Source organism: Anser cygnoides, chromosome 3, assembly GCF_040182565.1.
Source record: "Anser cygnoides isolate HZ-2024a breed goose chromosome 3, Taihu_goose_T2T_genome, whole genome shotgun sequence".
In the NCBI taxonomy this organism is placed as follows: domain Eukaryota; kingdom Metazoa; phylum Chordata; class Aves; order Anseriformes; family Anatidae; genus Anser; species Anser cygnoides.
In genome coordinates this window covers 42,262,756-42,290,709 of record NC_089875.1, presented here as the reverse complement: position 1 = coordinate 42,290,709, position 27,954 = coordinate 42,262,756, and the positions used below count along the sequence as shown (strand labels likewise).

At 39.0% G+C, this 27,954-nt stretch overlaps 2 protein-coding genes across 5 annotated transcripts in view; one reads left to right on the top strand and one right to left on the bottom strand.

The window, feature by feature from the left end:
• On the top strand, positions 1–23,141 carry TBCE (tubulin folding cofactor E). 2 transcript variants are annotated; one of them, XM_066994028.1, is made up of 16 exons: positions 1–201; positions 1,773–1,857; positions 10,521–10,710; positions 12,849–12,933; positions 13,650–13,749; positions 15,160–15,262; positions 16,175–16,251; positions 16,554–16,649; positions 18,024–18,088; positions 18,178–18,242; positions 18,712–18,864; positions 19,313–19,466; positions 19,984–20,052; positions 21,014–21,073; positions 22,428–22,519; positions 22,763–23,141. In XM_066994028.1, exons 1-16 carry the CDS (start codon positions 102–104, stop codon positions 22,853–22,855), a joined length of 1,587 nt encoding a protein of 528 aa, XP_066850129.1. In that variant the 5' UTR covers positions 1–101; the 3' UTR covers positions 22,856–23,141. The 2 variants fall into 2 exon arrangements, with proteins under 2 accessions (XP_066850129.1, XP_047903875.1); XM_048047918.2 differs by having other exon boundaries at positions 3–201; positions 10,521–10,706; positions 12,845–12,933.
• B3GALNT2 (beta-1,3-N-acetylgalactosaminyltransferase 2) overlaps positions 21,628–27,954 on the bottom strand; it is a 32,046-nt gene continuing 25,719 nt past the window's right edge. For all 3 annotated transcript variants that reach the window (XM_066994030.1, XM_066994031.1, XM_066994029.1), the window contains exons 10-12: positions 25,105–25,264; positions 24,662–24,718; positions 21,628–24,290 (exon numbers count right to left, since the gene is read on the bottom strand). In XM_066994030.1, coding sequence (XP_066850131.1) covers positions 24,156–24,290; positions 24,662–24,718; positions 25,105–25,264 — 352 coding nt within the window. In that variant the 3' untranslated portion in view covers positions 21,628–24,155. The remainder of the gene's footprint in view (positions 24,291–24,661; positions 24,719–25,104; positions 25,265–27,954) is intronic.

Here is a 27,954-nt window from a genome sequence, read left to right as displayed (position 1 = left end):
GCCGGGGCCCGCAGGCGCTGCGTGTGCTGCTCTTACTGCTGCTGCTGCCGGCGCTGCGTGCCCTGCCGGCGCTGCGTGCGCTGCCCCTGCCGCTGCCCGCCATGAGCGGCCGCCTGCCCGCCGAGGCGCTGGGGCGCAGGGTGCTGTGCGGCACGGAGCGGGCGACCGTGCGGTACGTCGGCGGCCTGCCTGCCGCGGCGGGTAGGTGGGCGGCACCGGGGCGCTCCTCGGTGGCTGTTAACCAACCCCTAGCCCTCGGAAGTCTGTGGTTGTCGGTTTAGAAGTCCGAGTTGCCGCGAGGGTGGGGCGGCTGCTGGCGCCTGGGGGAGGATAGAGGAGGCAAGAGAGGTGGCCGGGGACCTGTAGGCTCATCGGCCTCACCTGAGAGACCGCAAAGGTCATGGAGCTCGTGCCCCGGGGATACATTTCCAGGTGTGTGAGGGGCAAAATGGTAGCTGGGGATGCTTGTCAGAAGGGACAGGTCCTTCTTGGCCAACCCGGATACCCTTGTGATGATAGGACGGGGAGTGTGGACAAACCAAACGGGGGATATAGTATCCCTTGACTTTAACACGGCTTTTTATGCTTTCTCTAATAAAAAATTAATTTGGAAGCTAGGTAAATACAAGGCAGATGGAAGGACTGTTAAGTGGGTTGAAAGTCCGCAGGTCTGTCAAGCAGAAGTGTGGTAGTCAATGACATGACATCTGGCTGATATCTGGTAACATACAGGTAACCCAGAAGTAAATTCTGGGGTCTGTATTGTTCAACATCATTGTCAGTGTCATGGGTAATGAACGGAGATCACCCTCAACTGACTGGTGTAACAAAAACCAACCCACTTAACAGCCCTTCTTGTTACAGCCTTGTATTTATCTAGCTTCCAAGTTAAAACCCAAATCACCCTTAACTGGCTGATGTAACAAAAAGCAGAACTGCAATCCAGAGCAAGCTTTACAAACTTTAGGAGTGGGCCTAAGAAATTCAAGGGGTATGAATTTTTGCATGTAGTGTGAAATAAACCCATGTATTGCACTAATAACGTACAGGATGTGTTGTAAAGCACTTGGGAGGTAAGATGGCTGCTGTGATGGATATGAACCAACAGTGAGCTCTTGTCACAAGCAAGATGTGCATTGGACTGGGTTACCTTGGAATGCTGAACATGGCCAACAAACTAAGGGAAGCTGTTGTCTCCCCTCTGAGGACAAAGGTTTTAGATAAGGTTGCACTTGGAATAATGTGTCTGGTTCAGGTCATCCCAGTTCAAGAGGGATGCAGATAAACTGGAGAGAATCCAGTGGAGGGCTGCCAGGGGGGTCAAGGACATGGGCAACGTGTCTTGTGAAGAGAGGTTGAGGGAGCTGGGCTTGGTTAGCATGGTAAAGAAGGGAAGTTAGGTGGCATCAAATAGTTGTCTATGGGCGTTTGAAAAATGGTTGCAAAGATGATAGAGCCAAATTCTTTTATAACAAGGAGCAACAGCCACAAACTGTGTCTTGAAAGGTTCAGATTGGACAGCAGGAAAATCTTTTTCCCTACAAAAATAACATGGCTGGAATAGGCTGCCCAGAGAGGTTGGAATCTCTTTTCTTGGAGATTTTCAAGAGCTGGCTCAGTAGAGACTTAACTGTCTAACCTGATCTAGGGCTGGTCATAATCTCCTGCTTTGAGAGGGAAGGTTAGGCTAGATGAACTTCAGAGGTTTGTTCCATAACGTTTCTATGGCTATAATGCCTTACATTTGAAAATGTATCTACCGTATTTTTCAGGAATTTGGCTTGGAGTGGAATGGGATGATCCTCAGAGAGGAAAACATGATGGTACCTACGAAGGAACGCAGTATTTTAAATGCAGGTGAGTTGATTCCCATTGTTAACATGTCCCGCATATTAGCTATATGGTTATGCCCTTTGTCAATTTCTCAGGCAAATCCTGTTGTTATCAATTGGCTGATATTTAAAAAATAAATTAATTTGAATGCTGTGACAACCTGTGCCAGCTCTTGCATTGTTATTGATCCAGTTGTAGGGATTAGACTATGGTAAACAGTTGGAAAATACAAGTTGTGGTTTCAGAGGTGGGTAATGAAATGTGATTTTTTGGATATTGTTAGTCTTACCTCAGTAGGCCTTTATCTTCTACTTCAGTAAGAAAGCCAGTATGTCCTATTTACCTTTCTTATGTAAGTGAAGTATTGGTCTGTATTAACTGTCTCAGATATAGTTTTGTTTTGGATTTAAGATAACTTGCACACGTATTGTTAAGAGAAAATAGTAACTGATAATGATTGGATGATACTTGTACCACTCAGTTACTGTTAAGTAAGTTCACTTGTGTTTAATGCATGCAAAACACAGTGTAGCTGTGTGGACTTCTATTTTTATTTAATTAGTATATGCATACATTAAATATAATATTGAAGACTCAAGCACTTAACATGTTTGAAATTGGGGAATGCAGGACTCCAGGGCAAACAGCTGCAAGCTGTTGATTGCCCTGTCAGGGGACACTGCAGCTGCTGAAAGTTTGGGTTAAAGAAAATACCTGGGTGAATTCATAGAAGAGAAGTCCATCAATGACTCTCAAATACTCACTGGACTGCTAGCTCAGTAAGTTCCAGAGCAGACAGTTGGTGAAGGATAAGAGAATACTCTGAGGCTGTATCATTAAAATACTTGCCTTGCTTTCACATTTTTCCCAACCACTTTCTATTGGCTGCTTTTGGAGAAAGGGTGCGGCATTACGTGGATGTTTGTTCTGACCAATGGATCAGAGCCGATCTTATATTAATGAGACAAAATGGAGACAAGATTTATACGTCTTTTTTGTCTTCCTCTTATGTTCCCAGGCTGGTAGTAACTGTAAAAGGTCAGTTTGATTACTATTTGTTACAAACTTTGTGACTGCTCATTCAGGTAAAATAAATCTAATATGAATCAAATTCTGTGACAGTGAACACTTACATTTTCAAAAGCCTTCAATTCATTCTGAAGGAAAATGACAAAAGAAAATAAGTTGTCTGTGGTCTTGCTTTAGGATGTGTGTTTGCTTTGGTTTGTTGGAAAATGTAAGACTTCTCTGAAATTAATTCCTTGTGTTAATTATATTGAGAAAATTAAAGTCATTGATGAGAAGATAAGCAAATTGTCTTTTCTCCAACTTGCATGTGAATGAAACTCATAAGACTAGCTGAATGAAGTCAGTCCAAAGATTTGTCTGACAATGGCTAATAGCAGATGACTGCAAGAGCGTGAAAGAACAAGAAAAGTATGTAGCAACGGTCTTGCTAGCTTTAGCTAGACATGGTTCAAAGACTTTTCTGAGCTTGAGGTAGTTTATTTGTATATCTATTTTGCTCTCAATGGATGATTCAACGGAAAGAACTCTTTTATGTGAATTTCCTCCAAAAGAATAATTAAAAACATGTAGTCGTGCTGCATGTGTTTGCTAACTCTAGAGCATGTGTTTTCAGCTTGTGGAAACTGTAATTGTTTCCATTTTTATGAGCAGATGAGTCTTGGCACCTTCTCCAAACTGAATTATAGCTCTATGATATGGAAGGGACTGAGAACTGTACTGTTGCTGTATGTCACATAGAAGAAAAAGAACTGAGATCAAAATTATTATTTCTATATTGTGGAAAAAAGTCTTCTATTGGCTGAAATATCTCCAGGGGGACAAATGGAATACACTGAGGTAGCAGAAGAGGCTTCTGTACTTGGGTCAAGACCTGATAGTAGTTCCAGGCCTGTTAGAGAATATACTCTGCTATCAGTTCACATGAAAGTTGTTCTCAAGCCAGCAAGCAGAGCTGTTTGGTCTCAGACTAAATCAACAGAATTTACCTATTAAATAATTCAAAACTAAGAAGTAGCTATTTTGAAATCCTTTCTGGGAATACTCTCTGCCACCCTTAGCCAAACAGGGAAGAGGTAGATTGTGTTCAGTAGTGCAAATCAGAATTCTTAGTCTGTGTCTTCTTAACTTCCACATTTGTGCATGGTGGGAGCCCTGGAGACCTCATTATGAGAAAATGAGATGATAACATAAAATATGGTCTTTGGAAAAAAACGAAGAAATATGAGAACTGATTCACTAGGTACAAGGAAAAAAAAAGACAAAAATAAGGTGAGGCTTAAGGAGGATAAGGATATTTTTGATGGAAGAGAAGAAATTCAACATTCCTGGATTTTTCCTAGCTAAAGAATAGAAAACTATGGTCTTTAGACAACAGTGTCTTCTGAATTTGTTAGCAGAAGTTCCTTTTTAAATGCCTTGAATTCAATTGAAGCAGTTTCCAAGGTAAAGGTGGTTATTTTCTGCAGTACGGGAAATAATAGAAGTAATCATTAGTATGCTCCCAGGAAACATGAGCTCAGAGAATGCACTCAATTTGTGTTGTAAAAAATCTGCTTTCTGAATGAAACTGCACATATCCATAACAACTTTAAATGTAGTGATATTTGAATATGTTGTTCATACAATAGCTGTTCTTTGTATTCTGCTTTCTGGAGTATGTCTGAAGATTAAGAGAACAGACATAACTTTCTGTATAAATGAATGCCTTATTTTGTCAAGAAGATGGTTTAAAAAAAAAAAAAAAAAAAAAACACCAAAACCTCCAAGTATCAACTCTATTTTTTATCAAACAATAGTAGTAAATTTTTACATTGTTTCTTTTATAATGAGTATATATACATATATAAGAATAAATAAAACTTCTATGTTTTTTTATATATATATATACATATATAATCAAACCTTATCAGTAGTATCCTTTGCTTAGAAGCCTGCTTCTCTAACGCCTTGAATTCTGATGAGCAAAAGCAGCTGATGGAGTACCTTAAACTGTAAACAAATGCAATGAAAAGACAAGTTTTTATTTTTAATTCTTCCTAAGGTAATTTTGAAAGGGGTGCTTTTTAAAAAAAATAAATCTTTCACAGTGATGTTTCAAGATGACATCACAAGAAGAAAACAAAACTGAATATGAAATTTTCCTTACCGAAAGATCTTCTTAGTAGACCTCATTTGGATAAATCAGTGGGTCTGCAGACAGCTATATGTAGCCTTTGGAGTATGTTTTGTGGAAACACCATCTAAACCCATATGTTTCATGGCAATATGTATGTCTGAATCATATATTATGTGATATGAATTCAACTTCATAAGAATCTGAGAACCAAAGAACAACACAGCAGTGCTTCAAAAGTATGCAGACATCATGAGCATGTTCATCAAATCTGGAGTAGCTGGAAATGACAGTGCATACTCTAGTGGCATTTTTTTGATTCTTCTTCCTGATAATAAAGTCTTGTTTCCTAATAACTGAGGAAGCTATTATTTTACCTGTCAGCTGCACTAGTGTATCGTGTAATAAAGTAAGCTGTGTTCTACAGCGCCTCGAGGGAAAGGAGAAGTGAATAATCGAGCCTTAAAGCAGTGTTAAAATGTACACACAGTGATGAACTGCTTTCAAAATGAAGTTCTGGTCGCACACCCCCTTTCCCACAGTGACACGCGTGTCCTGCCCTGGCAGGTGTGGGTTACAGGGGCAGGCACCTGCCCTGGGCCGGCGAGTCCCCTAGGTGCGCGCACCTCCTCAGGGGGACGCGGGCACTCCAGCTTTCATGTCCCTGCATTGCTTCCTGCAGTCTGCTGGTGCGTCTGCAGGTAGGAGGCACCCCCAGGTTCCCACCTCCATGTTGAGATGTCGGGCATACAGTTTGCTCCCCACCACGTCCATTCTCTCGCTGGGCACAGGCTCACCTCAGCACCTGACCGCGGGCAGCTCTGTCTGGCCTGGGGAGGCCTGGGGAGAGGTCGGGCTGCTGGCAGGGTGACTTGGCAGCTTCAGACTGGGTCTTGACTGCTGGTCTCATACCCTCTTCCCTCTCCCCCCAGGTACAGATGTTTAGGTTTCTTTTATGCTTCCTTTCAAGCCAAGTCTTACCCCCCCACCCTGATTCTCCCCCCCCAGAAAAAGTCTCTGTGTAATTCCCTGGTTACTGCTAAATCTGGCAGAAAGGTCATCTTCCTCCTTAACCGTACGGGGTTTTTGGACAGACATCCTCTCAGACAGTTTCAGGTATCCCATTCACACACAGTGTTTACACGTGCATGGCTGTTTTAGCAGCTGGTTTTTATCCACACCATTTTGCTGGGGAGATGTTTGGATTCCCCTGTGCTAGCTGACATACTTCTCTGCTTACCACATGAGCTGGGAGTGGCGTCCTGTTTTACCACACAGAGTTGATTCACAATTGGAAGGGATGTGTTCTTTCCTGCTAAAGAATAGCTTTGTTCTTTACAGAGGAATCCTGATTTTATTTGGTTTGATTAAGAGCAGTGTGCTGTGCCGAGTGGGCATCCGCGCTGGGCCGGCATCCATATGGTGGCCTGTACCAAAAACAAACCCACAACCTTGGCGTTATCAGCTGATGCTATTGCTAGAAGTATTGACCCCATGAAATTGTCACCTCTTTCCCCAGGGTTGCCTTTCAGAGGAGGACAGAGAAAAGGAGGAAAGTGCAGTAACTGTAAAACTTGCTTCTGTGATGCGTTCAGCCAGGCAGAATTGCAACTGCTTCTCAGCTCTTCAGGACTTGTTTTTTTCCCTTTGCTTTATTTTCTTCTGGTGGGAATTTTGACTGTATATTTTTGTAGTCCTGAAATGCCAAGCTAGCCTTGCAAAGGCATTACATGTTTTCAGTTTCTTCTTCAATGAATTTTATCAGTTTTGAGGGGCATGTTTTTAAATTTACAGACAGCACTTGTGACCATCAGCTGTTACTGTTTGCATGGCATTTATGTTCCTGCCTAAAAAAAAAAGATCTGTTTATATTAAATTAGACTCTCCTTCAGGAATGACAGATTCACCTCCAGGAATATCTGCTTAGAACACAAACAAATTCTTCAAATACAGGGAGATGTCAATCTCATTTTAGTGTCTATGAAGAAAAAGCAACTTAATAAGGGGAGTGTGCATTCCCAAGATTCCTTTTAGCCTCCAGAGATCTCAGATAGGAAATTTGGATTGTTTCACTGTGTGGTGTTCTACCCAGCTGAGATTTCTGCTCTCTGCTGGCAATGGAAGGGTGTTGAAACAAAACTGCTGGCCCTAACCATTATTCAAATGTGTCATGTGCACCAGCAGAGCCTTCAGATGAGCATCTGGAGCTGCAGATGTCGTGGTTTTATTTTTTTTCTTTCCTTGTTTTGTGGAAGCTGAGACAGCTTTCATGTCTGTGTGACTGAGGTAAACTTATGAGAACTTCAGTTACTTGCTGATGTTTGCAAAGCTTCAGCTGTACAGTCAGGAACTTGATACACCATAGCAGATTAGTCCTGGGTGTCGCTTACAAACCTTGTTTGATGTCACAGCTATCACTGTCTCTATTCAAAAACAAATTGGAAGGGCTTTCTTTACCAAAGTGTGTAGATTCTTCTGAAAAGAAGTCTGATCTATTGAGGACCTTCCCCTTAAAGGAAAAGACCTCTTTAGAGTTCATCCAGACAAGATAGGCACGGATTCAAACAGCTCTGATTGGTGACACCCTCTGATCCGTGCGGTGTGTGTGCCTCCAGCCATGGTTATAATTGCCTTGAGGTAGTTGTTGCGAAACAGCCAGTCCTGAGCAAAGAAACCCTTCCATCTACCTTTACCATCCAGGCAGATAAAGCTGAGAGCTCTCCTTGGCTGAGAGGCATGCTCAAACGTGTACCTGTTGGCAGAGCACAGCTTACATACAGCTGTGTTGTACTTTGGGCACTGAGAGGTGCACGTGTGTGACATCCACTGGCATGTGAAGAGCCATCATGTACCTGTGATGGTAGGCAGTACTGCTACTTTGTTCTTCATCATCAAATAAGAATGATGCCAGATATTTATTTTTTTCCCCCCAGGGAAATGGTTAAACAGCGGAAACTGATAGCTTACCTGAATTTTAATGAGTATCCTTCAAGGGCCCTGAGCATGCTAGCAGATGGGCTGTATTGCTTCAGGCTACTGAGTTGGGAATAGAAAGTGCCCTACAAACTGTCTTCTGAGATTGGGGTCAACCTTCCTATTTTAAAAGTCAGTAAGAAGTGTCACTCACTCGCCAGAGCCAGGTGGTTGCCAGAGCCCCACTTGGGCATATTCCAGATTTTCTGTTTAAGGAGCTGGGGTGTGTCCACGCCACTTCATTTCTGTGCGGTGCATTGTCTTGGTTCTCGGACCTTTTGCACACATCAGGGCAAAATCCCTGTTCTCTGACTTCCAAACACTCGGCTTAGGTCAGGTTGATGATTAGTACTCATATCGTACCATCTAATGGTGTGCACACTGGGTGACTCCTTGGGTTAGGAATTACCTGCTTGTTTCTCAGTTGCGGAGACTGATGGCTGATAGGTGTGCTTCTTCACGAGTCCAGGTGCTGTACATCGGTTGTGGGATACATACATGTGGCTTGTACAGCTCGTACCCCCTAGCGTGAAACTTAATACAGGCAGTGTGTTTTAGGGAAAACAACTTACAGGTAAGTGACCTCTCTCCTTGAACATGTAGTCATTTTGCCTGAAAATAGGTTCTTATTGCAGCATCTCCTTTTCTGTCCTTCTCTGTGACAGTTCTTTAAAAAGTAGATCAAATTAGTAAAATAGAACTGAAAAAGAAACTTAGTCTGTGGAATGGATTTGAGTATATATTTGAGTGCAGAGGAATAGAGATGACAAAATGGGAAGAGTCGAGGTGATAGGAAAAGGGATAGCAGATTTTCAAATAAACATACAGCAGGATCTAGGGTAAACTACAGGTAAACAGAACAAGAAACGTTATTTATGGAGACCCTAGTCGAATCTTGCAGCATCTGCCATCTACAAAGCTGTTTAACTTAAGTAAATGCAAGTGTAGGAGTGATGTACGTCACGTGTAAGTGATGTTATAATTAAGGAGTGGAAATGTGATCTTTTGTTTAAAGAAGTATTGTTAAGAACAAGTCACATAATTTTTACATTAGAGGAAATTTGACATTTGAACTAAGCAAATGTTTGCAAACTATGAAGAACTTCAAAGAAATGGAAGGAAAGGCTTAAGAGAAGTTTACTAGATCAAAAATGTCGGTAATTGAAAATGCCTGTTGAATATGAATATACACACTGGCTTTACATTCTCTGGGTAAAAATGCCTTTCTGCATGTTTTGTAACCATTGTACTCTAAATTTAGTTGCCACAAAACTAGACTGAAAATTGTTTTTAAGTAAATAATATGTTGGTTCTATCTGGTTCTTTAATTATGATATGAGAGTACTTACTTAAATAAATACTAGAAATGTTAATGAATAAAACTGGCACAGACAATTTCCAGTACTGATCTTTTAATGAAAATGTGAATATGTGGTGCCAAAGCTATCCCATCTACTTGCAATAGGTCCATAGGATTCATGGCCTCTAGTTACTGTTTTTCTGAGAGAATTTTGGACTCTGTAGAGTTGATGATGTATATTATGGTTTGCTAATGAGCCACTTGACGTTTACATGCTGTTTTGAAAAGAGGAGTTTTATTTACGTAAGTGGTTTCATCCTCCTGAGTACTTTCCAACCAAAGTCAGTGCTCTTCTCAGCTGGAAGGCAGGCAGGTAATCATAACTACCAATTTTCTTCCTGCTGTTTTCTGGCTGATCCTCCTATCAGATGCTCCATCTGTTCTGTGATACCATTCCCACAACTTGTCTTTGCCAGTTCATCCTACTGTTTCCTTTCTAGTTTTGATAGAAATTGTCAAAGCAATTGCATGGCAAGAAATTGCCATGTGTTTTTGAGCTCAAGGGAAAACTAAGAAACTTCATAGGACTCTGTAGAATGTGCATTAGCCAGGTAATTTTGTTGAATATTCACTTTCAAAATTCTACCAAGTTAGTATTAGATTTTTTTTTTTTTTTTTAAGTTTGAGTTAGTATAACAAGAGGTACAATTTGCATCTGATGTCATTTGACAAAGCTGCATTCTCTTAGAATTATGAGTGAATTATTCAAGTGAAATATAGTGAGGGAATGCTGACTATTCTGATTCCTCTCTTCTTCCTACTATTCTGAGTATTCCTCAGCCTTAAGCTGAGCTAAGGCTCCAGACAAGTTTGTCATATGATTTAGGTATGTTTGTGTTTGTCCATAGGTAGAAACTTATTTTCTGGGAAAACTCAGTTCACAGTGAGTTTGGAAACAATGGAACGGTTATTCCTGATAATGGCACTGACATGGTAATCTCGATGTGTAAGCACGTTTGGAGATGTGGTACTTCAGTTCTCATAGCATCTCACAGCGCCAACTCGCTGGGTCAAACGCTGTCAATGATACTTTGCAAGTCTTGCCTGGTTTTGCTGAGTGGGAGTGGTGCTCTAAAATTAGCCTGTAAAATTTCCCTTTGACTGCTTTGGTTCGTGGTATTTTTAATAAAGTAATAATCAGTACTTTTTATACTTTCTTAGTTTATCATTCCTTTGATAACTTTTCACTGTTTCCTGGCTGTTCTTTTCTAGGCATCCCAGAGGAGGATCATTTATCCGGCCAAACAAGGCAAATTTTGGAGTAGATTTTCTCACTGCAGTAAAGGACCGATATGGGTTGAAGGAGCAAGATGTTCAAAATGGGACAAAGAATACATTAGTATTGGGAAAGAAGACCGTGGAACTTATTGGCATGGATTCTATTGCAGAACAACAAAGGCAAGTGTGTTATATCAAAATCTAGGATACATTGCTGTTCAACCATAAGGAAAGAAAGATTATATGTTCCTCAAAGACTAGGGTAATTATTCCATAGTTCTTGGAGTACTGTTTCCTCTAAGAACATTCAAGAAAGTTGGTGATGAATTATAAGGTTATTTGAAATTTCTGATACTGATTGTATAATTTTACATGATATACTTTATCTGATGTGATTGTAAGCTACTGCCAAAAGAGATAACCTTACTTGTTCCCTTTCTCTGTGTCTGCTGTTTACTTGAACATGAGATCTGGTGTTACGGAACCAAAAGGTGAACTGGTTCAGCTCATTGATCTAGTATGAAACCATTCTTTGTTTTCTGGGTTAGTTTTCCATTGGATCAGTGAATTGGCTCAAATCGTACAGCAACCACATAGTTGCCAAATCAGAAAACTCTAGGAGAATGCATAGAGGGAAACAGGTACATTTCTCTTTTGGCAGCAACTGGTAATTAGACTGGATTAGGTGAAGTGGCAGGCTTTCTTTAGGCCCCTAAACTTACTCTGAAATTTCGTGTTAAATTAGTCAAGATCTTGCACACAAACTACATTCAAGTAACTTGGGTCTACAAATACTGCCATTCTTTATCATGTTGGTACATTTTTATTTTAGTGTGGCATTACGGCAGGACAGAGAACAGGTTCCTGCCGATGATAAATGATAAATATCATGTTATTGAGATGGAGAACAAATTTCATACAATAGACAATTGCAAATACAGTGTTTTTGCTTGAGATTTCAATGAATGGATGGTAAACTGAAGATTTGGATAGCACACAGTTAAGATGATCTGCATATCATCAGTAATGTCTTTTATAACCTTATGTTTACCTATACACTTTGGTGGTCCTTTTAAAAATGATGGATTTTTATATTTTCTGAGTATTGTACAGTATTTCTTTTTTCATCTTTGTTTAATCATATCAGCACTGACTATGTAACTAAGAGAAGGAAAGCAGAAAGTCACTGTACTGCTAGTAAAGATGTCTTTCAGTCAGTTCATGTCAATGCTCATTTATCTAGGAGGCTAAGAAAAAATAAATAACATAATGATGTGTAGTAGACTGCAGTTCTAATGACCTCCACCACCAGAGAGGTAACAGCTCAGTAGGTGGCAGTCTCCTCTCTGGGACCACTGATGTACTCCCTTTGCCTCCCATAACATACTTATCAGTAAAAAAAAATCCCTCATTTTTTTTTTTTAAAGTTATATAAAGAATGCTCAAATAACTTAGAACCCCTTGCAGAAAGTATTACCAAAAACAAGTTTAACTTGGAAACTCTAACTAAATTCCATTTTGCATAGCTACAGTTTGTTTTATGACTCTTTTTTTACAGTTGGGTAAGTATCAGTTGTTGTTGTTTTTTTTTTTGTGAGGAGGCAGAGGAGAGGGGAGTGAAGGGAAAGAGGAAGGTGGGGGAAAAGTAAGAAATCGTGATTCAACCAGACCTACTTTGCAGTATGAGAATCCAAGGAAGTATAAATATCCAAGAAAGATACCAAAATGTTCAGTGCTAATTCATAGCATCATCTAGGTTGGAAAAGACCTCTAAATCATCAAGTCCAACCGTTAACCTAGCGCTGCCAAGTCTACCACCAAACCATGTCCCTAAGCACCACGTGTACGTGTCCTTTGAAGACCTTCAGGGATGGTGACTCAACCACTTCCCTTGGCAGCCTGTTCCAGTGCCTCACAACCTTTTCAGTGAATAATTTTTTCCTAATATCCAACCTAAACCTCCCCTGGTTAACTTGAGGTTGTTTCCCTTTGTCCTATTGCTTGTCACCTGGGAAAAGAGACCTACCCCCACCCCACTACAGCCTCCTTTGAGGTAGCTGTAGAGAGCACTAAGGTCTCCCCTGAGCCTCCCTTTCTCAAGGCTAAACCACCCCAGCTCCCTCAGCTGCTCCCCATAAGACTTGCTCTCTAGACCCTTCACCAACTTCGTTGCCTGTCTTTGGACACACTCCAGCAATTCCAAGTTCTAAAGGAGGTATTTATGAAAATAATATTATTTGGTTGTAATAGCCAGGTGTTTATATAATGTGCTTATTTCTGTTCAAAGATAACTTAACAGAATGTTCTTTCTCATTTAGCCAGCTGAACCTACTGGTAGATATCTCGGTGCGTGAGTGTGCAGTGAGCCATGCTGGTCAGAAAGAGGAAATCAGCAGAACATGTGGTAGTATCCTTTTATGAAGGTGCTATATAATATGATACCACAAAAAGTATATATTTTAGCATTCCAAGTGTTCACTTCAAAGAATGAGGAACTGTATTTGTATCCTTTTATTAAAAAAAAAAAAGTTTAAAACCATAGTTTATGTTTGGAAGCTTATTTCAGTGCTTGCAGAGTTAAAATGTAGAAGCCTACAACTTTTGAGAAGGAATGCAGACTGGATGAAAATAGCAATGTTGTCATAAGTTGCTACTGTGACTGCAGTTCCAGACGTTTCCAGCAACGCGATTTTTTAAATTTTACTCTAGAATAGATAACCACATAAAAATACAATCGATAGGTTCTGTAGGTACCCCAGGTGTCAAATACGTAAGAAATAATGTATTAAGTATACTGCATGTTGTAGCTATATTAGAGAAACAGAAAGCATATTTGTTCATTTGTAAGGATTGGTAAGAATTCCCGTCAGCACAAAAATTAATCCATTTTTAGATTTATAAAGTTAAGCTCTCTTAAGTCATTTTCGTACCACAGAGCAATGTACCACAGAGCAATTTGCTGTAACTGAGTGGTAGTACCTCTTAGGGCAAACAAACGTATTCTATTTCTGCTTATTTGATTAAAAACAAAACAAAAACAAAAAACAAAACCCACCCTAATTCTACTGTCTGAAAAAGGAAGTTCAGATTTGAGATGATTCTTTTCTTAATATGAAATTTCAGATATCAGACATATAAATCTATCAAAAAATCTGTTGTCATCTTGGGATACAGTCACAGATATTGCTTCTCAAGTTCCAAATCTGGAAACACTTAATATCAGGTATATTCATATTTGGGTTTCTGTACCTTTGGGGGTAGGGACAAAAAAGAAGAGGCTCTTTTAGATACGAGGTCAGCTTTCGTAAGATAATTGAATGCCTCAGTACTGGTTTTAATTGGAGCTAAGTTTTTAAATACTTTTTTTTTATCATTATGTCCTTAAACAACAAATACATATGGTCGTGTATGTGATCTCTGTTGTCCTATTACCAGCTTCGAAAGCCTTCATTGTGCAGTACACACAATGCAGCTAAAATAATTTTAAAGTGATGTAAGCTAAATTGAAATAAATGCCATGTTAGTATAATAACGATGCGAGCACAATTTTTGTATTTATTTTTATAGATAAAGTGACAAAAACAATTTTTAAATAGTTGTAGGTGTTCCATTTTCTTTAATATTTTGCACTGAACAGGTGTTGCAACCTGGGTGCTATTTGTAAAATTAGGATCTAACTTTGCATGAAGCATACGTAGTCATTTATTATTATCAGCATACGTGAGAATACGGGAAATTTATGTTAATTCATTAGAATAATTATTTCATTTTAGCATTGCTGAGAAGTGTGGCCTAGGCTAACGGGTTTTCAGAAGTTATTTGTGATTTATTTGTGATAAAAGTGGGATGTAAAGTGGAAATGATGGTGGAACTTGAAGCTTATGACTACAAACTGAAATAGTTTGAATTTGTTTTTTTTATTGTTTTGGCCTTCTGTTAAGAGTTTACTTTAAAAAAGAAAGACATTACCAAGTAAGTCTGTTAATGAATTTTTTGTGCAAGGAATGTTGGAAGAATAAAATTGATTACCTTTCCACCAGCTCTCTCAGAGCTTGTTTAAACGGGAAAAAATTACTTACAAATATGTAAGTATAACTGCATCGAGAGATTTTTTTGTCTTAATATACAGGTAGATCATACTTCAAGAAAGAAACAAAAATGTCTTTGGGGGGCAGGTTAAGAAAGCTAGTTTGAAGTCTCCAGTTTTGAATCTTTTAACTATTTGATAGTGATATTTTTGTTATCGACAGTGGGTATCACATCCTTTTGTTTTACATACATTTTGTTTCAATCTAAATAGCTTCAATCAACACTAAGGAGTTTAAGCCCCAAATCAGAGTTTGTTTCATTTAATATTAATGAAAGTCATTCTTTTCACATTCAAAATTTAAGGAAAGAAAAGGGGAGGGAAGCCATAGATGAATAAATATGCATTTGTGAATTGGGAAAGTAAATAAGGAAAAAAGTTTGAATATAAATAATATTTTGTAATATTTTTAAATATGTGAAACAATGTCAGTGATTTTAAAAAAATTGCTTACATTATTTTTGTACTTCCTACATAATTCCAAATTAGTGACTTAAATAATTGTGTTTATTTAAGTTTATGGTGATAATTATTCTTTTTACACAGTGAAAACAAAATGAAATTTCCATCTACATCAATTTCTGTATGTAATGTATTTTCAAAACTGAAGATTCTGGCACTTAATCAGACTGAGATAACATGGACAGAGGTAATGACCTTCTTGATTTTGTTTTTATTTATATTGGTAGGTTTTAAAACATGTAAAGCACATTAAATATTTATACATTATATTCTTCTTCTGAAGTGTAATCATCCTCAGAAAAGGTGCTGTGACTTAACTGTATTTGTTGGAAATGTAAGTTATATTGGCACTGGAGTCTAATGAAAAAATGTTTAACTTCATTTACATTTTTAAATTAACGAGTCAAGATTAAGCAGTTTGAAGTAAAATTTAATTTCACGTTCCAAAGGTTGAAAACTATTTGTTTCCTTGTACTTAGTAAAAGTTTATCTATATTTTAATGCATATATATGCATACAAATGCATATATACAAATGCAAAGAGAAAGAACATAGGTCAGTATGACATGAAATACTTGTTTTGGCATCACTTTGCATCAACATGAGATTGGCTTAGTATCTTTGCATCTACAGAAAATGCTTGAAATACATGATACCTAGTTACATGCAACACAGGCACAGCACAGAATAAACAAAGCTTTGACTTGTTTTCAGGGACTGAAACGTGCAAACATTTAAATGATTCTATTCTAACATCTTGTTTCATTAAGGATGAAGTCCTGTTGTTAAATACGTTAGCAGCGGGCTGTTTTGGGGCTATAGGGCCTATGAAGCCCATCTCAGTAGTGCTGTCTTCCAAGTTTGGAACCACAAATTGTGTGGCTGTGCAGAACCCCTTTGATTTCATCTGTGCTAGTAGACCTAGACACAGGAAAGCACCAGCTGGAAGAAAAGGAGGGGTAGGCAATCTCCAGTAGTTATTTCTGGTTTTGAAACCTACGATTTGTTTTGAACATGTTCTGAGGAAATCTGCATAAAGTGTAATCTCTGGAATAATTTTTCTCAACTTCTGTTATATTAAATTAAGTTTTGCTCTTAGGTCCTTGTTTGTGCTCGAGGATGGCCAGCAGTTGAAGAGTTGTACCTTACTTCCAATAATATTACAGTTTTGGAAAGGTAAGATAAGTAACGTACATGAGCTTTTTGTGACTGATGTTCTGCGAAGTTATATAGTAGATAGAGCTACGTTCCTGTAATGTTCGCATTACCATGACATAATTGTAAAATAAATGGTGCAAGCTTCATGTGGTGTACTTCAAAACATTTAAATAAGTAGGCAATTATTTGCATGCAGTTATATGCCTAGAAAACTAGTGTTTTCATTAAAAATAACTTTAAATATTCTTATTTATTTATTTATGTTTATTTGGTGCGGGTTTGTTGATTTTGTTTGTTTGTTTGTTTTTTCAATGTGGCAGGCCTGATAATGTCCTGCAGACCCTGAAATTGTTAGACCTCTCAGACAACCAGTTACTGGATGGAAATCAGCTGCATCAGATAGCACATCTCCCCAGGTAGCTGTTAAACAAATTTGCTGGAAATTCTTTGTTTTGTTCTTATTCATCTTCATAGTTTTTGTTAATGGAAATATGATCATTTTTATGTTGCATGGAAGGTTTATGGAATCTTGAAATGGAAGCATTTTGCCCTCTTGAGGAGAGTAACTGCATTATTTAATTGAGCTATACTAATATAATCTCTTTTTTTATTATTTTTTTTATAAGGAAGACATTCTTAAGCTGTTTGTTATTAGATTTTTATTATATACTTATGAAACTAAAGTGATTTATCACATTACTAAGTTCTGTATATATTCGTATGTACACCTTTGTATCCAAGATAAAAGGACTGGAGTTTTTCTAGTCTGGCAAAGTAAAAGAGATGCAGAAGTGGCTTTTTAGGAAAAATTTTCTGACCACGACAGTGTCATAGAGGTTCATTAGTAGCTGCACAGCCATCTCGTGGTTGTTTGAGTCTGCAGAACGCTGGTGGACAGGTTGTTGGCAGGTGTTACTCCTGAGACTGGCACATTAAAGATCATCGGTGATGGGCAGTTTCCAAGAGCAGTTTACACCCATGCTCTCTACCCATTTGTCTTTTGTAAAGAAAGCAAAATACAGTGAGTTTGGAGGGAGTTGGCAATAATTCTCCTGCTTCTCTGTCATCTGCTTGCGATTGTTAACTATGGTGAAGGTTACAGTTGTTACTCTACTGGTAGTGTGTCACTATGTTTATATTGGCGTGTCCCCTGCACAAGGACTCTGTTTGGAATTTTCAGTGCTTTTTGAGGGTAGGTTAAAAACTTTGAAAGATGTGTGCTTCAAATTCTATTTTTAAAAAAAGAAAAAAGTATAATTTTCATACTGCGTAACATAAATGTATTTTCGCTTTATTAAATGAATGTGGTGGTACCCTTTACACAGATTCTTCTGCTTTACTGTACACTCAGTAGCAATGTCTTTATGGTATTTATGGGCTTGAACTATGATTTGCTGCTCTGGCGGTTATCCAGGGAAAGTAGTGTTCCTTCGTTTTAAGAGCACCTCAGTTCCAGTGAATGGAATATTGTGGGACAAATGAAATAGAGTTGTTAATTTGCAGAATTATTATCTTGAGCTGTATGCCAAAATAGCAGCCATGAGGAATTAACAGCCTATTTTTAAAAAATTATATGGCAAATCACACCATTTAAATCCAGGAGTTATTTTGAAAGCTTGAAATTATTGTACTTATTCCTTGAAAAAAAAGTATTCTCTGAAGTGTGGGTACTATCTATAAAATTGCTATTCATGATGCCAAAAGTTTATTAGATCTTTGTTTAAAATTTTTTTTTTTACAAAAAATGTTCTGTACCAATTACAGTAATCATTGTATCTATTAAATTTCAGATTAGAACAGCTAATACTTAGAAACACTGGAATATCTTCCATACACTTTCCTGATAGTGAATTTGGTATGTAAAAGAAGCAATTTATTTATAGTTTTATAATTCTGTTTATTTAAAGTTTTCATTATTGTCTGTAAACTTATTCTTTTTCCTAGGACACAAGACTAAAATGTTTCCTTCATTAAAACGCCTTGCAATAAATGACAATAAAATATCGCAGGTAGGTTAGATTGTGATGGTTTTGCATTTTGTATATACATCTATCTTTTTTTAAGAGTAATTCACAGTTTGCTATTTTAGTTTTTTTTGATTGCTTGCATAAGATCTTGAGACATCTACTGAATTCTTTGATCACCACAGAGGGATGATTTAGAATTTTAAAAGATTCTTGGCGTCTCGGTTAAACAGGTTTGTGGTAGTTAGTCCTATCCCTCCTCTACCTCATAATTCTTCTTGTGGAATTCTAATGATCTAAAATGCTGAGTAGTCCCTGGTCTGTTTAGTTTTTTAATTAATTAAATTTACTGCAATTCATAGCTAACTGAACAGGATGAAAGTACTTGGTTCTGCTGACCAAAAGAACAGTTTCTTTCATGGTCATTGTACAGGAAAAGTCGATGTTACTGTTTATTGTTCTGAAATGAAGTATGCTTTATGTTTTCTCAAAAGACTGTTCCCCTCCATTTCAGTGGTCATCAATCAATGAGCTTGAGAAACTGCCAAGTTTGCGGTCACTGCAGTGTCACAATAACCCTTTGATGGACACAGAGAAGAACCCAGAGACCCTGAGACAGCTAATTATTGCCAAGATAAGTCAACTGGAGGTTTTGAACAAGTCTGAGGTACGTGATGCATCAACAAATTGCATGAGTCTACGGAAAAATTGTTTTTAAATCATTGCCGTAGGAATTTATTTCTCATCTTCTTTTAAGATTGTGTTCAGAAAAGTAAAGTACTGATTATTCCATCGCCTTTAGCATAAAAGAGGGCAGAAACAGCATCTGTTCTGTAGCTACAAAAAATATCTGCATCATAATACAAGTTAACGTCTTGGCTTAGATACTCATCTATGGATCAGACAGTACATAGAGGTACAGAGCTCATAAGATTCTTACTAGCTTTAAAATGTACTGAATTTATGGATCAGTTAGTACTTAGAAATGGGGTTTGTAAGCTTATTGGTAGTGCTAACATGTACTGAAGTGATTGTAAGGGTCAGTGTCATGAAATAGATTTTATTTTCTGGAAAGTCGTATCATTTTATTGTGCTCCGTTCCCGTGTCAGTACAGATCCTTCCTGCTGAAAGAAAAGGAGCAGAGCTTGATTATCGCAAAATATTTGGAAAAGAGTGGCTAGCAGCTGGCGGGAATTGGAACCCAGAGAGAAACAAACCGAGTGAAGAATTTCGTGCTGCCCATCCCCGATACGCAGCACTTTGCCTTAGTGAGTACAAGTAAAACGAGCATTTCCTCACTTCTGGCATTGCAGTAGCACTAGTTTTTTCTCTCTTCAGTTTGCTTCCCTTCCTCCTGATGCTTTTCCCTGTGCTCCTCCTGCCTTAGAAAGCCCACCTGTAGGCAGGCCTGCACACGACTGGCTTTTGCTGCTGTGGGGCAGCTGCACGGTGCTGCTGCTTCGTAACCTGTGCTCACTGCTTCAGCTGACATCTGCGAGCACCTGCCCCAGAACACTACTGGTGCAGCACCGGGGGCTCTTGGAAGTGGGAGTGTTAGGCAGCACCTCCACCTGCCTGCCGCCTGCTCCGCTCCCTCCTAAATTGCACATTTCAGTGTTTTTATACAGTGTTTCTGCTGCTTTGTGCGCAGCATCCCAGCTGCTGTGGGAGCTGAGGCAGCAGGCTTGTGCCCGATCCAGCACCGTCACTACTGCTTATCTTAGGGCTACTGTTGGGTTTTAGTCTCAGAACTGCTCACGTCAATGCGCGCTTTCCTTCACACAGAATATGGTGCACCTGAAGAAGGAGAACTGAAGGGACAACAGCCTTTGACTCTGAAAAATCAGCTTCTGAGTAAGAGCCCAGAAATGGTCAAAATTATTCTTTCTGCATTTGAAATATTTTATAAATTTTGTGGTTAGGGAGAACAAAGGGTTCAGAAGCCTCTGAGAGGTCACAGGGTTGCAGCATGTAATTCTGTTTTCTAAAAAATAAAGCGTTATCAGTGAGTTTGACTAGATACCTGCTTCTCTGTACTCCATCTCCTTTCCTCCCTATACCCAACCTGAATTATTTTCTTAAATAAGACTTAATGAGGAATAGATATATTTAGTGCTCTATTCTCACAGTCTCAATGACTTTTCCACAGAAAAGATTTGAGATTTTAACCTTAACAGCTGAATTGTTTTCTGATTTTTTTTTGTTAGCTTCTTAATTTTAGGACAGTCAAGAAAATTACAGCTAGCTTTGGTATTTGGGGCTGTTTACATATTTAAGCTAGATTAACATCCCAGATGTACAAAGTCACTTAGCTTTGTTTCCCATTTGATGGAATTGATCATTTTTTACTCCCTGTCCAAAATAGTATTTTAAGGCACTTAAATTTTAAGGTTTAGATGGAAGACTAAATAGAACAAGGAATGTAGTTGGCTAGACATACTAGAAACTTTTCTTAAGGGGTCTTAATTTCTAGTTAATTTCCTCAAAGTATGTTTGTATTATATTTTTAAGACAGTTTAAAGCAGGTTTTTGACCTGGATTAGGCAGTTTTAAATTTTACTGCAGGTTACTTTTATAAGTTAACTAGAACTGAAGCATTTTTAGGTAAACTTACAAAGGACAAAAATGAAAAATTAATTTTAATTTTTTAGAGAACAACTAAATGCTATCATAGCTGCTCAGACACAGGCTTTGTTGTAATTTTTTGAGAAGATCAGGTTGGGGGGGAATTGTATAAAAACAGACTAGAAAGTCTTTGTGCTTCTGACAGAATAGGGCTTACCTTATTCACTAATGCTTCACTGTTCTCCTTAAGCTTTGACAATTAAATGTCCTGACAAACCTGAACAGAAGCCAGTAGAAAAAAAGCTACCAGGTAAGACGTCTTCTCTCTTGTTTCAGCAGGTGATTTGTAGCTCCTTTTGAAATAACTGTAATAGAGAATGACAGCTGCCTCTCGCTTTGTCAGCTTCTGAAGATTCTGTCATATAAAGGAATGACAAAGGTAGAACGCATTTGAGAAAGTCATTATTTTTCTGACCTTCACCCAGTTACTTACTTTCAGTCCAGTTTGAAAATTGAAAGTTGATGCTTGTGTTACCATGTGTGCTGCTGGTTTCACAGTTAATGTGTATGAGGCAATCAAAGGCTAATTAATGGGTATGAACTGGTGGATGTATTTGCGCAGTAACAAGAACACGAAGTGGTAAGAGCCAACTATGTAGTCTGCAGTTCTAGATATTTAGGTCTAATATCTTACAAATTACTATAAATTACGTTAGAAATCTGATTCTGACCTGTATCAAATTTGTCTTTTGTGAAATTTTAGTGCCTGTAGTGTCTACTAAAATGAACAAATGTTGTTCTAAATCAAACTGAAGTCTCAGAGATGTATCAGAATGTTGTCTGAAAGAACAGACTTACACAAACTTTATTCTAAAATAAAAATCACATTTATTATCACAAGTTGCATAAAATCAGATAGATACAGCTTTTACAAAAACGTTTGATAGAAAAATATTTGTCTAAGTACAATGTGTGGTATTACAGGAATAACTCACTATTGCTGTGCCTTTAGGTAAAGCTTTAAAAGAAGTAAAAGTTCAACCAAAATATTAAGTATATCTATTGCAAACACAGGTATCACCTCTGGAACAAACTACATTTACTCATTCAAGATCCATTACAAAAAATATCCTGCCATGTAACTGACTTCATAATAGAAACCGCTATACAACTCTGCTGGCAATTTGGTTGGGATAAGTTAATGTAGCAATATTTCTAAGAATGGCACTAGTTCCACAGTGACATTCATTTATTTGTGCTGGGAAAGCCAATTCCTGGTATGAAAACTTCAAGGAACAGTTACCAGATGCAGGTAGACAGAACTTGACTGGTACATGTCCCAAAGGTCACTTAGTTTAGCGTGTAGCAAATTCAAACTCAAGGCAAATTATGAAGCCGTAACACTTTAATTTGGCATGTGGGATCAAAACGCTTCAAATGTAGTAGCTTATTCTTGTCTGACCCACCAGAGATTGAACCGTTTTCAATTTGACATTAGCAGTTATCATTTCAGGTACAAAATACATTATTGCAGTGTTAGAACTGAAGCAGCAATACAGCCTTTCACTGTTGCTATGAGCAAGTATAGCTGAATAACTGGTACTTCGCTACAGCTCAGTGGTAGCAGCATTTTTCTAACCACTTGGTTTCTTTCCCTTTTCCAGAGTCCATGACTATTCAAAGGGTCAAAGGATTGCTCTATCGCCTACTTAAAATTCCTGGTTCGGAACTGAAACTGTCCTACGAAAGTTCTAAAGTGAGTTAAAATTAGGTAATTCAGCAACAAAATACTTCATGCTGCTAAAGGTCACTAGCATGTTCTAAAATACTACCTAATGAAATTGATTTCACTTAAGGAGGGCAGTCTTCCTGCTGTTAATTTAGGACCTGATTCAATGCCTGATCCTCCCTGACTGCAACTGCCTGATCTAAATTTGGTTTGCAATAACAGAGGTCTGGTAAGACTTAAACTGAAATCTTTTTTCCTTTCTTATTCTAGCTGGCAGGAAAAGAAGTTGAACTAGACAATGACTTAAAGCCTTTGCAATTTTACTCAATTGAAAATGGAGACTGTGTGCTAGTACGGTGGTAACAAGGAGCTCCCTTGATAGACTGAAGGCAAAACCAAGACGGGAACTGCAGAAGAGTTACGGACTGCCTGCAGACAGCGTGTACAACATGTGCCTGAACACCTATGGGAGAACACGAATTTCATACATGGCACCAGAGCACTATACAATAATACTTCCAGCTCCTAAACTTAGTAATTAATCTTTATGAAGGCCTTTGCTTTTGATTGAAGTGTCTTATGTGGGAGATACCAAATAGTGCTTAAAGTCTTCAATTGAATAAAACTCGAGGTAACCCTTTTGCCAATATTTTATACTACCTTCCCACTGCAGTGGTGAGAATTTGTTTGTATGGAACTGATACATGATCTGGTTGTGATGTCCTCACTTGTAATAGCTCTAGGACAAAATTAGTGCGGCACTGAAATAGGCTACTTGCGCTGTTTTCACCTACTTCCAAAGATCCTAAAGCAAAGAAGTGAAAAACAGCAGTAATTGTAGAAGTATCTACACAGCCTTATTTAAGTATTTAAGTATTTAAGGTCAAAATCTGACAAACCTTAATTCTACCTGCAGAGTTAACATACCACGGTGTAAGTCAGTTCTCAGTATACTGCAAGGCATTGATATTTCGTTTACATTCTTTAGTGTGCAGTTCCTCAATCTTATTTTACTTTCACTTGTGTACCACCAACTTCATACATGACAACACACTGAGCTACCAGAAAAACCTCTTAGTCAGGCTAAGTTTGCAGTACTTCAAGATTTGGTATAAGCAAACTTTGATTTATTTTTTTTAAAATATATATATATCTAAAGTGATAATGGTATAAACAAACTAAACCTAACAAATCCCAAACCCTAGCTGTCCCAGCCCCTGCACAGATGAGAGCAACCCCTCAAACTGCATAGAACCTGCTGCAGCAAGACTTACCAGACGCCCTGGTACTAAGCACAGCTCTCCAGTGGATCCTGGAACGGCTCTATACAGAGTTAAATCAGTAGTACTTTAATTTACAAAAAACAGGCTAGTTGGCATTCGTATGTGCATTTATTAATTACAAGTAGGTCTTTGACTTTATATAAAAAGGAAACTGTTTATTTTAAACATTTTGGTTTTTGTCAGATCAACATCTATACTATAGAAAATGAATAGTATCAGTCCACTTGTAATTATCAAAAGGGATGTGCAAATATTGTTACGCTTTAGTTGAAACCCAACATTAAAAGATACCTTAATATTCTGTATTATTCCAAGAAGGAATCCCGATGTACACTTTTCCATCCTTATTATACGCTACCCTGTTTTCCAAGGCAAGTTCCTCATCTTTCCTCACATCTACAAGGATCTCCGCACAGCTCCTTTACTCTCCAGAGCTCTCTCAGTTCCTGGGGAGAATACTGAGGGGAAGACAGCATACCACTCTCACATGCCTTCTCACACAACCAGAGACTATCCTGTTAGAGAGACAACAATTTCAGTAGTTCTTAGAAAGAATTCAGCGCTCAACAAACTTTACTTCCAAGAATCAGGTCTTCATTGTTTATAGCAATACATTTTGCACACAAAGGTCACCAACTAGAGGCATACTTCCCTTTCTGAGCTGCTAGAGCTATTCAAAGAACGTGCAGTTAGGGGATGGAGGGTGGTTTTGCGTTTTTTTGTTTGTTTGTTTTAAATACATTTTAACAAGTGTTTTCTGGATTTTGATCCAATGGCTGTTTCAATTTTTGTAAAAAGAAAACATGATCCCCCTATTTTATTTTTGCTACTTAGAGCAACAGTCATGATCTCTTCCCATAAGATTTGAAAATTTCTGCAGACTTACTTGGTATCGCTTGGGTCCTATAGCTGCCATCCAGATGCCCATGCTCACATCTTCACCCTGAGACAACACGTGGAAAAAAAAAAGATTATCACCAGGAGAGCATGAAGCACGTACCTGCACTAAAAAGGCAACTACAAAAAGCTATGCCTGAGTAGCTTACAGGTGTCCAATTAATCCTCCCCACCTTTTCTGTGATAAAATTGTTTTCACAGGGAAGACAGTACTAAAACAAGATTATCACACCAGATTCTCAGTCCAAAACAGCTGTGATTTGAGCTGGAGCAGACACTAAGCATAGTGACCAAAAGCACTGCCAAAAGCTGAAGCATCAGCTGGGAGACCCCGACACTAACACTCGAGCTGCGTTCTTTCCCACTCATCCAGTGGGCACGCTGCTCCCCAAACCAGTTTAAGATAGAAGAACCGAAGCAAAGCTGTAATACCTGGTAAGTCTTTAATCTTTCAGAGTTGCTTGCCAGCCACTGAACGATGTCTTTGGAGATGACATAGCCGGACCCACAAGCAAAGGCTGGATACGCAGGACTTGGGTACTCCAGCTCTTGCCACTTCCCAGTTCGATCAACTGCCCAATTTAGTCTGAAACTGAAGAGCACGTTAGACCTGTGAGATGTTTGTACAAAGCCCTCCGAGAAACCTATAAACACAGCTACCCACTGAAGTAACAATAATAATAAGCAATACTAAGGGGAAGAAGTAGGAGTTCAGATAACCTCATTTCTCTAGAGCACATATCTAATTCAGCACAACACCTGAAAGTGCAATTATTGTCTGGTTTTGATCTTGAGGAGGGTCTCAGAATCAAACACAACACTGACAGTCGGGTCTTTAACATGTCTGCACCACTGCTATGTTTCGGTCCAGACAAGCGTGAACATCACTGTGTAGGTTCTCTGACAACCACGTCTGTGCCCAATCCCCTTTGGTTACAGCACCACACGAAGTCTGCCCCCAGCAGGCATGCAGTTACAGCAGTGTGACACAGCCCATCTTCCTCAGAAAACCTGGGGCTGCTTAAAAAACAGGAAGCAAGACAAAGTACTGGATTTTTATACACTACCAAAAATAGCCATGCTAGACCAAATTTCTACCAAGAAAACTTAGTCATGATTACAGCAGATGAGACCATCTTATCTTTCGGAAAGGGATGCCAGATCTGGCTTTATTTCCTCACCGCTGATTTGCTTTTGAAGCTTTCGGGGAGCCACCACCTTCTCTAGCTTTTTTCCAAATGAAACTCAACCAAGCGGATGTTCAACAAAGGCTGCCATCGCTGAACGACAAACACCATCCTGGCAGTTTACTTCCCTAGGGAACGTTTTATTTACTACTAGATGCACGCAGAAAGCCAGAAGCGCAGCCTGCACAGTCCCATTCCCAGCCCGCGTGGCAGAAGTTTGGCACGCTGTCACAGCACGCAGCCCTGCTGCCCCTGTTAGGCTGCTGTGCCTGCTTGTGCTGTTCAGGAACAGGCTGGGATCACGCTCCTCTCACCTTACAATCTAACTGGCATAACTGTGTCGATGCAGCAGGTTCTCCCTGCTTTTTGCAAACGGGTTCAAGCATTGCTGAATTTAGTCATCAGCATAAGAAGCTAAAACCTTTAGTGAGCTACGAAGAACTGCCACCTCAGAACCAGCCCCTTGCAGCGAGGAGTTAGAGCAGAGTGGCAGACCTGCTATCAGACCTTCCATCACAGCTGAAGCTGACGCGTTAAAGCACCCAGCAGGTAAGCCACAGCCAATGCCCAGATCCACTTCAGACTCTGTATCCTCCGCTCTAGCAAGTCACAGCAGGAGGGGTGTAGCCCCCTACAAACCGAGGGGTACCTGCCTTGCCAATCACTTCATATTCCTGAGTGATTTCAGCTTTGTTCATTATATCTCACGCTTGTCTTACCGGAAGACTACAACCATTAGAGAATTTATGCTGACGACATTACCTGTACAGAAAAGGTTTTGTCCAACTCTTTCCCTCACAGCATGACTTGTCTCTTCCTTTTAAGTGACCTAATAAAATGACTTCATACTTCAACACGCTTTCTACAGCAAGACTGATTTCATATAATGGCTATTGGAAGGCAAACCTAGAAGTCTGGTATTAGAATATGAAGCATGTTACACTCAACAGTGTATCTTACACCGCAGAGAAAGCAAGGACTGTATTACAAATGAAACAGATCTTCATGGAAATCTTCCGATACCTGGAATATTTTGGTCTAACTAAGGTCAAGAAAAAGCACCATTCTGAAATCCCATTGCTTTTTACAACATGGTGGATGAGCCAACTTCAGTGAATCGCCTTTTCGTTTACAGCATTCACATCGGACTCAGTCCCTTCAGAAACAGCTTGGTATTTTCTACCCGTATCATAAAATCTGGTCATTTGCAGACATGACAGGCAGAATTATCTGTGAATGACTAGTCTTTTGACTGCAGCTTTAAAAGAACAGAAGAGCAGTAACTAAGAAAAGCATCTTCTCTCTAAGATGACATGCAGTTCTGGAGTAGGATCCCTAGATTATTTGCTTTTCTAACCATGCAGTCCTGAAACACTCTAAATTAGCTAAAAAAGCTTTTTAAATGGTGACTTAAAAATAGCGAATAAAACCACCATGCAATACGAAGTGTCGGACAAAAAAGGACCATTAACTGATAGCACACTTAAGTACTGCTCCATCCAAAGTGCCCCAGCTCCCAGCTTCATTGAGATCTCATTGTTTCTACAAAATGCCAGAGTAAACTGGCAATTTCAGAATTCATGAGAACTCTGATCAGTCTCTCTAAGAATGATAGAATTTATCAAGTATTAACAGATTAAAGAAACACTGGGCAACAAACGAGACACTCGTCTAAACTAGAGAGAGCTTAATAAGGAAGTCTAGGTGAAGAATGCAAAGTCTGATTTCTCAGAGGAGCAGAAGGAAGGGAGACCGCCAATAAAGCCGCGTCAAGAGCCAGATAGATTAACTGCTTTATCATCTGCTCAGGAAGTCAGGGACTCCACACACCAGAAACAGCTCCCTGAAAAGCCTAACTGCATTTAATTTGCACTTTGACCGATGTTCAAATCTGAAGATACAAGATGTCACAGAGCTGAAAGGTAGGAGAGCATGGGGGATTCCCTGAAGCCACTCAGAAGGCTCCTGTACACTCAGCCGGTACCCAGAAAGTTGAACAACCATCCAGAAACCTCTGGCCAAGAAACAGGCCCATGGCAGGCAGCAATGCAAAGGGATGCACAGGTGGGAGACCAAGGAGAAGGACAATCTCTTC

What these genes read in the sequence shown, in the direction of transcription:
- TBCE (XM_066994028.1), top strand. Translation starts at nt 102, where the DNA reads ATGAGCGGCCGCCTGCCCGCCGAGGCGCTGGGGCGCAGGGTGCTGTGC. An exon ending in CTTTCCTGATAGTGAATTTG is followed by an intron (nt 18,089 to 18,177) that starts GTATGTAAAAGA and finishes TCTTTTTCCTAG; the next exon opens with GACACAAGACTAAAATGTTT. An exon ending in ATACGCAGCACTTTGCCTTA is followed by an intron (nt 19,467 to 19,983) that starts GTGAGTACAAGT and finishes TCCTTCACACAG; the next exon opens with AATATGGTGCACCTGAAGAA.